A 12,516-nucleotide genomic window follows, 5' to 3' on the forward strand; every position below is an offset into this window, starting at 1 on the left:
GAGAAAGAAATAAAAGGCATCCAAACTGGAAATGAAGTAGCTAAATTATCACTCTTTGCAGATGACATGATGCTATATATAGAAAACCCTAAACACTCCACCAAAAAGCTATTAGAAACAATACATGAATACAGTCAAGTTGCCGACTACTAAATCAATGTACAAAATTCCATTGCATTCCTATATACTAACAATGAAATTCAGAAAAAGAAATTTAAAAAACAATTCCTTTTGCAAGTGCAACAAAAAGAAAAAAATACCTAGGAATAAACTTAACCAAGGATGTGAAAGACCTATACACTGAAAACTATAACACATTTTTAAAAGAAATTGAAGAAGTTGCAAAGAAATGGAAAGACGTTCCATGTTCATGGATTGGAAGAATCAACATGGTTAAAATGGCCATATTATCCAAAGCAATATACAGATTTAATGAAATCCCCATCAAAATCACAATGACAGTTTTTAAATAAATAGAAGAAAAAATCATCAGATTTATATGGAACCACAAAGGACCCCAAGTAGCCAAAGCAATCCTCAGAAAAAAGAACAATGCTGGAGTTGTCACAGCGTCTGACTTCAGCTTGTGCTACAGGGCAACAATAATCAAAACAGTATGATATTGGCAGAAAAACAGACCAGTGGAATAGAATTGAAAACCCAGAAATAAACCCACATAAATATGAACAGATAATTTTTGACAAAGAAGCCAAAAACATACAGTGGAGAAAAGACAGCCTCTTTAATAAATGGTGCTGGGAGAATTGGAAAGGCACGTGCAAAAGAATGAAACTGGACTGCTATCTGTCACCATGTACCAAAATTAATTCAAAATGGATCAAAGTCCGAAACATAAGTTCTGAAATAATAAACTGCATAGAAGAAAACATAGGTACTAAACTTATGGACCTTGGGTTCAAAGAGCATTTTATGAATTTGACTCCAAAGGCAATGGAAGTAAAAGCTAAAATAAATGAATGGGACTATATGAAACTTAAAAGCTTCTGCACAGCAAAAGAAAGAATCGACAAAATAAAGAGGCAACCAACCGAATGGGAGAAGATTTTTGTAAACAACGCCTCCATATTAAAACCATATCTAGAAGGGAACACTGTGCATTAGGTGTCCAGTAACAGAACAAATCTTATAAGAGCTCTTTTATGACCTGAGAATGTTGGAATACCTCTAAGGGAACTCAAATTGATTAATTCTGAGTAGCAAATTCCTAATGGAATGGTGATTTAAAAAACGCTAAGAAAATATCATGATTTTGGCTCTTGGTCATCATAAATGTTCTTTTTGTGATAAAATTATATAGCAGGGTGCAAAAATATGCATGAAGTGGACACTTTGTTCAGCGTTGCTCAATCAGTAGTTCACCATAATCAGAAATGTCTGGATGCTGATGGTAACCACTTTGAGCACCTCTTGTAATCACAGAAATCAAACATGACTTGTATTCATTTTTTGTCATTGGTATATATTGAGCATTACAATTTTAATAGTTTTTTTTTCCTGTCTTAAAATGTGTATACATTTTTATGGCACCCTTTGTATAAAGAACAAATGGAGAGAAGTCATATTCTTTCTCTCCTCCTCCTACTTTTAGCACTCCACTCCCCAAAAAGAGAAGCTATGGCATTTCATTCCTACAAATCTCTTATTATTGGAGACTACAGTGAGTTCTGATTACAGACTGGGATTGATTTAATGACCTTTCTGACTTCTGTGCAGTCTTGACTTTTTCCATTAAGTATCTTCTATCTTCAATGCAGTACCAGCCTCTCTGGGCCCAGTAGAGCTCTGTGGCATGTGACCAAGACTTGACTTCTGCCATGGAGACTTGGGGAAGTGCTGATGAAAAAATTTTCATTTTCTTTTCATGGGACTCAGTATAGATTTATCTCTTGTAATTCTGGAAAAACAGTCTGCATACTGTGATTTCTATAGTTCAGCAGAATCTACAGGAGACAACCTCAAATGCAGGTGGGAACCTTGGAAATTGCAGGGGTGGAGAGATTAGAAAGGAAGAGCCATGGGAAACACAGAAATAAATGGAGGGTGGTGGTTCCTCTGTCCCCTCCAATGGGAGATGAGCTCTAGGCATGCCTAGTAGGATTAACCAACAGAGTCCATCACTACCCAGGTGAATGTTCCCTGAAGTTAAGACTGCTATAGGATAATATGTAAAACCAAAGCAATGGATATATAGTTTCCTTGTTTGTTTTCTCTTTTTGATAATAGAACTTGTTCATCATCTTAGCTTTAAACATTATTTTTTTAAGTGAGGACAATTTCATCATAGTGCCTTACATTGGATTAAGACAGAAAACTAGAGCCCTTTCCTTTGACCAAACATTCCTGTGGCCCTGAAGGCATGAGTTTCCTCATGTCAAGTAATCACTGGGGTGGAAGGAATACAGAGGATTCATCACATCCATTGTCCTGTCTCAAAGAAGAACTGTGCCAACTCTGTCTCAGATGGGGGTGTACCTTTTGATTTCCAGAAATATGCAGCAAAGAGACTAAAATTATCCTTAGTCACTTATTTTAGGATTTAACAGCCACTGTCCTAAAGTTCTTTCTTTTATCAAACTCCATTCTGCTCTTCTATGGTTTAAACCCATTTATTCTTGTTTTATCTTCCATAGAAAGAAATAATAGCTGGTTTGCATTCCATTTCAATATGGCAGAGAGAGCACATGAAAAATTCTGTGCTCTTTTCCAAACAGAGTAAGAGATGGAATGTAAAATTAAAAATAAATAAATAAACTTTAAAACTGCATAACCATACTCAGAAGCAAAAGAAGACTCTTGTGTAATAAAACATAGAAGGAAAATACAGCAATAAGTGGGGCCCAGAGCCTTATGGTCCACTGGCAGCTGGGACTGGATACAGACAGTTGGGGCCAGATAGCTGAGCAAGATGTATGGCCTACATTTTACTTCCCGTGTAAAGCTAAGTAGTAGGGCCATACTTCTAACATGTAACCAGGGGCTGATGTAGCTCTGCCCCCCAGAGATGTTTCCCTCAAATGGACTGAATGACCAAGGTAGGCAGCTTCTGCTGAGATCCCAGTCCAAGATCATTATCAGGGATTAGCACTGCACAAGAAAACAGAGGCAGAGAGAGGGACCATCCAGGCATAAGGAAGCCAAGTGGAGACACTAATATATGACCTGGTTTAGAACTCAGTGAATTACAAGGCCTGAAACAACTATCCCACCAGGAAAGAAGGCAAGAGAAAAACCCCCATGGATGATGAGCTGTTAAACAAAACTTTTAGAAAACAAAGGGAAAATTGGATGTAAGAAAAGCTATCAAGAAACCCAACAAAAGTAAGAATTCACATCTGAGAAAATACAGATATTTAAACAATCTGAAATGGACTTTAAATCTTTAAATGCCTAAAGAAATAAAGAAGAGAGTGAGATCCCATGAAACAATGACAGGGATTTATAAAACAGCACCATGTAGATATTAAAAAAAAAAAACTTGTGGAAAATATAGTTATTGAAAATAAAACAACAAATAAAACCTAACAGAGGGACTAAATAGTCGGTATTAAAAAGCTGAAGAAATAATTCATGAATTGGAGGACAGAATTGAAGTAATGTATCATGATAGGAAATATACCAATATGTAAATAATAAAGAAGACATTAAGAGACACAGAGGATAAATCAGATGAGCAGCAAAAATGTACACCAAAGATAACTTTTTAAATGAGAAAAAAAGATAGAAGGAAAAGAGGTAAGTTTCACAAAATTAATGACTAAAAATTGAAGATAAATTTGAGCCCTTTGGCTGAAAAAATCTTGTGCTGAGCAGGCTAAATAAAAATAAATCAAACATACATACCTCATTTTGTGCATCAAAGTAAAAGAAAACCTCAAAAGCTGGAAAGAGGGAAAAACAGGTTACCTACAAAAAAATTACAATGAAATAGTAGACTTCTTATCCACAAAAAAAAAGGAAGTCAACAAACCCTTTATTAATATCTTCAAAGTGTTGAGGGAAAATGAACATTCACCTATAATTTTACACCCAGTGAAATTACCATTCAAGACTGAGGGCAAAGGAAAAACATATTTATATATAAGAATTAGGGAACTTCAGTGTCACTACCCACAGAAAAAATTGTTAAAGGTTATAGTTAACAAGAAGAAAAATAAACTCATAAAGGAGTGACCTGCAAGAACAAGAAGGAAAAGGAAATGAACAGTTGGTTTCTACACTCCATACAATGGGCTTTTTAAGTCTTCAAGACAATGTGTAATTTCTTTCAATTTTCTCTTTTCTAGGATTTATGACCTCAATTTTCTTAACACTTTCTTTTTCTCTTGAAATAACTGCTAGCTTATACTTTCCCTTTTTCTCAATACTTGCTTCCTTTTATGTAGCTAGGGTAAATGACAGCCACACTCCATTCAATGCTCTTACACCCTGTGGGGTGTCTGCATCATGCCTTAACCTACTTTCCAGGGAAGAACACTCTCTATATAAGAGTTTAGATAAATTCCTATGACTTTAGACCACTTTTGGAGTCTTCTGGTGGTGGTGATGGGATTTTGTAAGGCTATTTGACAAGCAACCATGCATATGAAAAAAAAAAGCTCTCCAGATTAGCTCCTTTATCAGAAACTTTGCTCCCATCTACCAGAACCCCTCCCACACCACACCTCTGTAATCTAGTTAAACTAGAAGCAAATAAACACATATGAAGCTAGTAAGCCCCACTCATTTAGGGATTGATTCCAAAAAACAACCTTTAGGTGGATCATATGTTGATCTGATCTTGAAGCACATGCTATCATCATGCATACTCAGAATGATAAACCTGTGACATAGCATGATCTTTTGCCACCTGGTAAAGAATCCCTTGTGTTCATCAGAGTATATTTACTCATGGAGGAAAAAATATTTTATATAGGTGGTGACAAAAAGGGTTGGGAATTTATTTTCTGTTAAACATCATTTCCATTCCTGTAACATTTCAGTTAACTGAGTTTTCACTGAACATCATTCCTATTCCCATTCCTACCATTTCTGCCCTACCATTTTTTATTTCTCTCTTATAAATCCTGGAGGTTCTTTACTACTTAAAAAAGTGCCATCTATGTATGCCCTAGACTAGTGATTCTTCATGTTTTTAGGGTCATGTACAGCCCCTTTAGGAATACCAATAAAGCTAAAGATCCTCTCTAAAGGAATTTACACACATATATACTTGCACCAAAAACCAAAACAATTTTAAAGGGTTCCTGGATCCCATAAAGCCCACCCATGGACCCCAACTCCAGAACCTCCATCCTAGAGGGAAAGCAGGTTCTGGGCAAGGAGACATCCCTACCACAGGACTAAAAGGTTTCTAGTAACCAGATCCCAAGACTGTCACTTAGCTTTTGTTAGGATTCATGTCGGGCTCACAGGCATTCTCTGAACCATTCCACACTTGCACACCTCTGGTGTGGGAGCCAGGGCCCAGTCAGATGTGAACAAAGTATCATTGAGAGAGCCCCTGCCTCAGACAAACACCCTAGTCACAAACCATGAAAGTAGACGTCTTACCAGCCTTGTGAAAAAGTCTCTGCCTGCCTCCCCCTTTTATTTGCTCTTAACAATGTGTAAATAATAATTGCAGTCTGGAGGAGGTGACTATTCAGCAGGCAGGCAGCTTTATACTGTTATAAACCTCACTGGTTTAGCTCCTTTGATTTATGAACAGCCCCTCATCATTTAGAAGCTATGCTTGGATGCAATTCCAGCACTAATTGTGCAGGACACGTGGTGCCATGCTACAACTCCCCTGGTACACACCGCCAATGACAGGAAGAGGCTGTTTACAGCAGAAAATCTCTGGACCACAATTCCCTTCCTCCACTTGACATCTACCTTCAAATGATTAAAAGGCCAATGAAAATATGTTATTGGGTACCCAATAACTTATGAGAGCCTAGAATATGCCCTGCTTGGGCTATAAACAGTATTTAGGGGCCAGTGCGGGCTGCCTAAAAGTGTTCTATTGTTATTTCTGTCTGGAAGTTTCCCTTCTGGGGAATTAGGGAGATGGAATGGGTTGGGTGGAAGAGGGAGGAAGGAGAACCACAGCTGGGAAACAAAGAGGTGAACCAGTTTACCTGGGCAGCGAGGGCAGCACAAATGAGGAATATGCACAGGAGAGAGGCAATGAAGGCTTGGACATCTGACTCTGCTGCAAAGTACATTCCCATTCTGAAAGAAAGGAGGCAACAAGGAAAAACTAAATGTCTTTCAAAGGTCACTGGGATCATGCCAGTTTGGGAAACAGTCATGTAAGGACTCACCCAAACAGTGAATGATGCATTCCTGAGAGGCTGAATGAAACCAGCATTTTTCTTTCCTTTTCTCATCACCAGCACCTCTGCTGGGTTGGCTGATAGCTTATTGGCATAGTTTTCTAAGGCTGAAGTCACTACTACTCCAGTTTTCAAAGCCTTACACTAACTGTGTGCGTCTTCTTCTGGCTTAGCTCTGTGGTGTTTCTACCATTGCCCAGCTCTAACTGAATATATTTTCCAAAAACATAGTTTGATTTCATAATCACCTGCCCAGTGCCATGGAAGGGAAGGGATAATGAGCAATGGATGCCCTGAGCTGCTACCCACACCTTGGCAGTGAGACATCCCTAGCACATGATTTTTTAATTCCATTTAAGCCTGCTTTGGTCCAGTAGGCTGAGTACTTCCTCTCTTCATTTCCCTTTTCAGTAAAAATTTTTTGAGAACAAACTAGAGTCTGGAATTGAGCTTATTAGCTAGTATGCCTGGGTAAGACAACAGAGTCCCTCCCTGATTTACAATTACAAGATCCCTAGCTGTGACAGCTCTCAACCATTGTTAGAATAAAGGAAGACTTTGGGAATTGATTTTGCATTAACATTTTTCCATCCATAATTCATGTGAAGTGAGGGTGACTTGCATCTGTCAGGCTGTTGTGGGGTAAGAGGGCAATGAAGAGCATAGAGAAAGAAAAGATACCAAGCTCTTAAGCTATTGGTATTGGGATCATATTAACATTTCCACTGCCCTGCAGACAGCAAAGGTTCATACTGAAAAGATTAGCTGTCCGTTTCTAATGTGTTGGGTCAAGAATATTACACAATCATGCCATACCAAACAGTTAATCACTCCCCAGATGCTCTATTTAATAGCTCCCCTGGCCATTTAAGAGGCAGGCTTCATTTACTCAAATCTGAATCGCCTTACCACAAACCATCTTCTTTTTCTCATGTATTTTTCAGAAGAAATTTTTTGAGTATTGCATTTGGAAATAGCACAGAGCTTCCTTATGTGTCACACTCCTCAAAGCCAGGTAGTATCATCTTGAAGTGAGATCAAAGCACATTAGAAACCACTCCTCCTGGCTGAGGTCTAAACCGATTCCTCTTTAATGCTTTATACTGAATTCTGTTCTAAGGTTAATCGATTAATAAAAATAATGATAATCATAATGATAGTGATGATGATGCTGATAACAGCAATTAACATTTCTCTAACGTTTACTGTGACCAAGCACTGTTTTAAGTGACTGAAATGGCTTAATGAGTTTAATACCTGCCAAAACCCTACAAAACAGGTCATATCATTACCCATTTTATTTTTTCCATTTTTTAAAGACTTTTAATAAAATATAACTAACATTTCCTATGCTGTACATTACATCCCCAACCAAGACTTACTTGTTTTTTGTGTTGTTTTTTTAACCTGGAACTTTGAACTTCTTATTCCCCTTTATCTTCCCCACCCCTTTAAAAAATTTTTTCAATTACAATTGACATTCAATATTATTTTATATTAACTTCAGGTGTACAGCATATGGTTAGACATTTATATGACTTATGAAGTGATCTATCTCCCTGACTAGTACCCATCTGGCACTATACGTAGTTATTACCATATCTCTGATTATATTCCCTACACATTATATCCCCATTTCTATTTCAAAACTACCAGTTTGTATTTCTTAATCCCCTCAACTTCTTCACCCTACCCCCCAACGCACTCCCAACTCTCATCCCAATAAATCTACAACCCAGCTGACACCATACATAGTTGTTACAATATTGACTATATTCCTTACGCTATACCATATATCCCCATGAATACTGTGTAACAACCAATTTGTATCTCTTATTCCTTTCCCCTTTTTTACCCACCTTCAATCCCCCTCCAATCTGGCAAACATCAAAATATTCTCTATATCTATGAGTTTGTTTCCATTAAATTTGTTTTGTTCTTTAGATTACACTTATGAGTGAAATCATATGATATTTGGCTGACTTACTCAGCACAATACCTTCTAGGTCCATCCATGTTGTTGCAGATGACAAGATTTCGTGCTTTTTTATGGCTAAGTAACCATTGTATACATGTTGTGGGGACAGAGCCCCAGAGAGCAGTTTCCAGGCTCTCAGCCTCACATAGAAAGGTGCTGGCTCAGGTAGCAAATGGGCATCAACTGTGATTGGATGGCCATCAGCTGTGGCTAGTTGGCCGTCAGCTGTAACCAGTGAGCCATTGGCGACTCATACAATTGCTGTAGCTACGCTAGCAAAAAATGGGGGCTAGCAAGAAGATCGTGGCTGAGCTAGGAAGCGGTGGAGTGTGGCGGAGTGTGGATTGCGGATTCTGTGGCTCCTGCTTCCTGTGTCTCCAACGCAGCCACCAGTGAGACTGTAGTGGTATGACTCCCTTATCTACAGCTCCGTGGGTGTTCCTTTTTGGCCTCGCCATATCCTGCGTTCTTATGCGGGGAGTGGGACCAGAGAACACGCATGCCACCCCGCGTGACACATGTACCACCTCTTCTTTATTCATTCATTCATTCATCCATTCATTCATTCAGGGCACCCAGGCTGCCTTCAAATCTTGGCTATTGTAAATAATAAAATGAACATACGAGGTAGGACAATTATGTTCAAGAACTCATCCTAGAAAAAACGCTACATACCTCATTGCTGAATATCACTACAGTCACCTTCAAAGTACTCCCCTTGGGAAGTTATGCACCAATGCCAGTGCCTAGTCCACTCTTTTTTTTTTTCTTAAATTTATTGGGGTGACAATTATTAGTAAAATTACATAGATTTCAGGTGTACAATTCTGTATTACATCTTTTATTTTTTTATTTTTATTTTTTTTTTAAATTAAATTTATTGGGGTGACAATTGTTAGTAAAATTACATAGATTTCAGGTGTACAATTCTGTATTACATCATCTATAAATCCCATTGTGTGTTCATCACCCAGAGTCAGTTCTCTTCCATCACCATATATTCGATCCCCGTTACCCTCATCTCCCACCCCCCACCCACCTTACCCTCTGGCAACCACTAAACTATTGTCTGTGTCTATGAGTTTCTGTTTCTCATTTGTTTGTGTTGTTCTTTTGTTGTTTTTGGTTTATATACCACATATCAGTGAAATCACATGGTTCTCTGCTTTTTCTGTCTGACTTATTTCGCTCAGCATTACTCTCTCAAGATCCATCCATGTTGTCACAAATGTTCCTATATCATCTTTTCTTACGGCCGAATAGTATTCCATTGTGTATATATACCACAACTTCTTTATCCATTCATCTATCGAAGGACATTTTGGTTGTTTCCATGTCTTGGCCACTGTAAACAAAGCTGCAATGAACATTGGAGCACACGTGTCTTTATCTCTAAATGTTTTCAGATTTTTTGGGTAGATACCCAGGAGAGGGATTGCTGGGTCATATGGCAATTCTATTCGTAATTTTTTGAGGAACCTCCACACTGCCTTCCATAACGGCTGCACCAGTCTGCATTCCCACCAACAGTGTATGAGGGTTCCTTTTCCTCCACAGCCTCTCCAACATTTGTTACTATTTGTCTTATTGATGATAGCCATTCTGACTGGGGTGAGGTGATATCTCATTGTGGTTTTGATTTGCATTTCTCTGATGATTAGTGATGTTGAGCATTTTTTCATATGTCTATTTGCCATTTGTATGTCCTCTTTGGAGAAATGTCTCTTCAAGTCCTCTGCCCATTTTTCAATTGGGTTGTTTGTTTTTTGTTGTTGAGTTGCATGAGTTCCTTGTATATTCTGGATACTAAGCCTGGTATCGGAGGCACTGTTTGCAAAAATCTTCTCCCATTCAGTTGGTGGCCTCTTTATTTTGTCAATGGTTTCTTTTGCTGTGCAGAAGCTTTTAAGTTTCATATAGTCCCATTCGTTTATTTTAGCTTTTACTTCCATTGCCTTTGGAGTCAAGTTCATAAAATGCTCTTTGAACCCAAGGTCCATAAGTTTAGTACCTATGTTTTCTTCTATGCAGTTTATTGTGTCAGGTCTTATGCTTAAGTCTTTGATCCATTTTGAATTAACTTTGGTACATGGTGACAAATAGCAGTCCAGTTTCATTCTTTTGCACGTGGCTATCCAATTCTCCCAGCACCATTTATTGAAGAGGCTGTCTTTGCTCCATTGTATGTTTTAGCTTCTTTGTCAAAAATTATCTGTCCATATTTATGTGGTTTTATTTCTGGGTTCTCAATTCTATTCCATTGGTCTATGTGTCTGTTTTTCTGCCAATACCATGCTGTTTTGATTATTGTAGCCCTGTAGTACAAGCCAAAGTCAGGAAGTGTGATACCTCCATTATTGTTCTTTTTCTTAAGATTGCTTTGGCTATTCGGGGTCTTTTGTGGTTCCAAACAAATCTGATGATTTTTGTTCTATTTCTTTAAAATATGCCATTGGGATTTTGATGGGGATTGCATTGAATCTGTATATTGCTTTGGGTAATATGGCCATTTTAACTATGTTGATTCTTCCAATCCATGAGCACGGAATGTCTTTCCATTTCTTTGTGTCTTCTTCAATTTCTTTCAAAAAAGTCTTATAGTTTTCAGCATATAGGTCTTTCACATCCTTGGTTAAGTTTATTCCTAGGTATTTTATTCTTTTGCTGCAATTGCAAAAGGAATTGTTTTTTGTATTTCTTTTTCTGAGATTTCATTGTTAGTATATAGGAAGGCAATGGACTTTTGTGCGTTGATTTTGTAGCCAGCAACTTTACTGTATTCGTTGATTGTTTCTAATAGCTTTTTGGTGGAGCCTAGTCCACACTTCAAAGCTATTTTAGAACTCTGTTTCTAGAATGGCCATCAGACCTGTCATTGTATTACGCTTGATGTCCCGAATGTCTTCAAAATGTCTTCCTTTCAATATTTCCTTGATCTTCGGGTAAAGAAAGAAGTCATTGGGGGCCAGATCAGGTGAGTAGAAAGAGTGTTCCAATACAATTATTTGTTTACTGGCTAAAAACTCTCAAGGACAGTGCCATGTGAATTGGTGCATTGTTGTGATGCAAGAGCCATGAATTATTGAAAAGTTCAGGTTATCTAACTTTTTCATGCAGCCTTTTCAGCACTTCCAAATAGTAAACTTGGTTAACTGTTTGTCCAGTTGGTACAAATTCATAATGAATAATCCCTCTGACATGAAAAAAGGTTAGCAACATCATTGCAACAAGTTCATGAACTTAATTGTCAGATATCGTATATATGAGCACATACCCTTGAAGTAATGTTTTGGGTTTCTTCAGATAAATACCCAGAAGATGGATTACTAGGTCCTTTTTGGCCCTTGTTATAGTTTTTGTCTTAAAGTCTATTTTGTCTGATGTAATTATTGTTACTCCAGTTTTTTGTCTGTTTGTTTGTTTCCATTTTCATGAAATACCTTTTCCCATCCCTTTGCTTTCAGTCTGTGTGTGTTTTTTGATCTGAAGTGAGTATCTTGTAGGCAGTATATGTAAGCATCTTGTTTTATTATCCATTCAGCACCCCTATCTTTTAATTGGAGCATTTAATCTATTTACATTTAAAGTAATTGTTGATAGGTATGTAGTTACTGCCATTTTATTATTTATATTTTTTATTTATTTTCTGTCTTAAAGAAGTCCCTCTATGATTCCTTGTAATACTGGTTTGGTGGTGATGAGCTCATTTAGATTTTTCTTTTTTGGGAAGTTCTTTATCCATCCTTCGAGTCTAAATGACAGCTTTGCTGGGTAGAGTAATCTTGGTTGTAGGTCCTTGTTTTTCATCTCCTCAAATATTTACTGCCAATCCCTTCTGGTCTGCAAAATTTCTGTCGAGGAATCAGCTGATAGTCTTATGGGAGCTCCGTTGTAAGTAATTAACGGCTTTTCTCTTGCTACTTTTCATATTCTCTCTAAGTCTTTAACCTTTGTCATTTTAATTATGATGTGTCTTGGTGTGGGCCTCTTTGGGTTCTTCCTGTTTGAGTCTCTCTGTGCTTTCTGAGCTTGTATATTTATCTCCTTCACCAGGTTATGGAAGTGTTCAGTCATTATTTCTTCAAATAGGTTTTCAATTTCTTGCTCTCTTCCTTTTCCTTCTGGTACCCCCTTAATGTGAATGTTCGTATGCCTGTTGTTGTCCCACCGGCTCCCTAAACTCTCATTTTTTTGGATTCT

At 37.7% G+C, this 12,516-nt stretch overlaps 1 protein-coding gene across 10 annotated transcripts in view; it reads right to left on the reverse strand.

Moving 5' to 3' along the window:
• Positions 1 to 12,516, reverse strand: part of CHRDL1 (chordin like 1) — a 187,607-nt gene that overhangs the window by 122,823 nt on the left and 52,268 nt on the right. For all 10 annotated transcript variants that reach the window (XM_074323572.1, XM_074323573.1, XM_019718631.2 and 7 more), the window contains exon 4: positions 6,141 to 6,234. In XM_074323572.1, the coding sequence (XP_074179673.1) occupies positions 6,141 to 6,234 (94 nt within the window). The remainder of the gene's footprint in view (positions 1 to 6,140; positions 6,235 to 12,516) is intronic.

The sequence above is a fragment of the Rhinolophus sinicus genome, chromosome X, assembly GCF_036562045.2.
Source record: "Rhinolophus sinicus isolate RSC01 chromosome X, ASM3656204v1, whole genome shotgun sequence".
Lineage (NCBI taxonomy): Eukaryota > Metazoa > Chordata > Mammalia > Chiroptera > Rhinolophidae > Rhinolophus > Rhinolophus sinicus.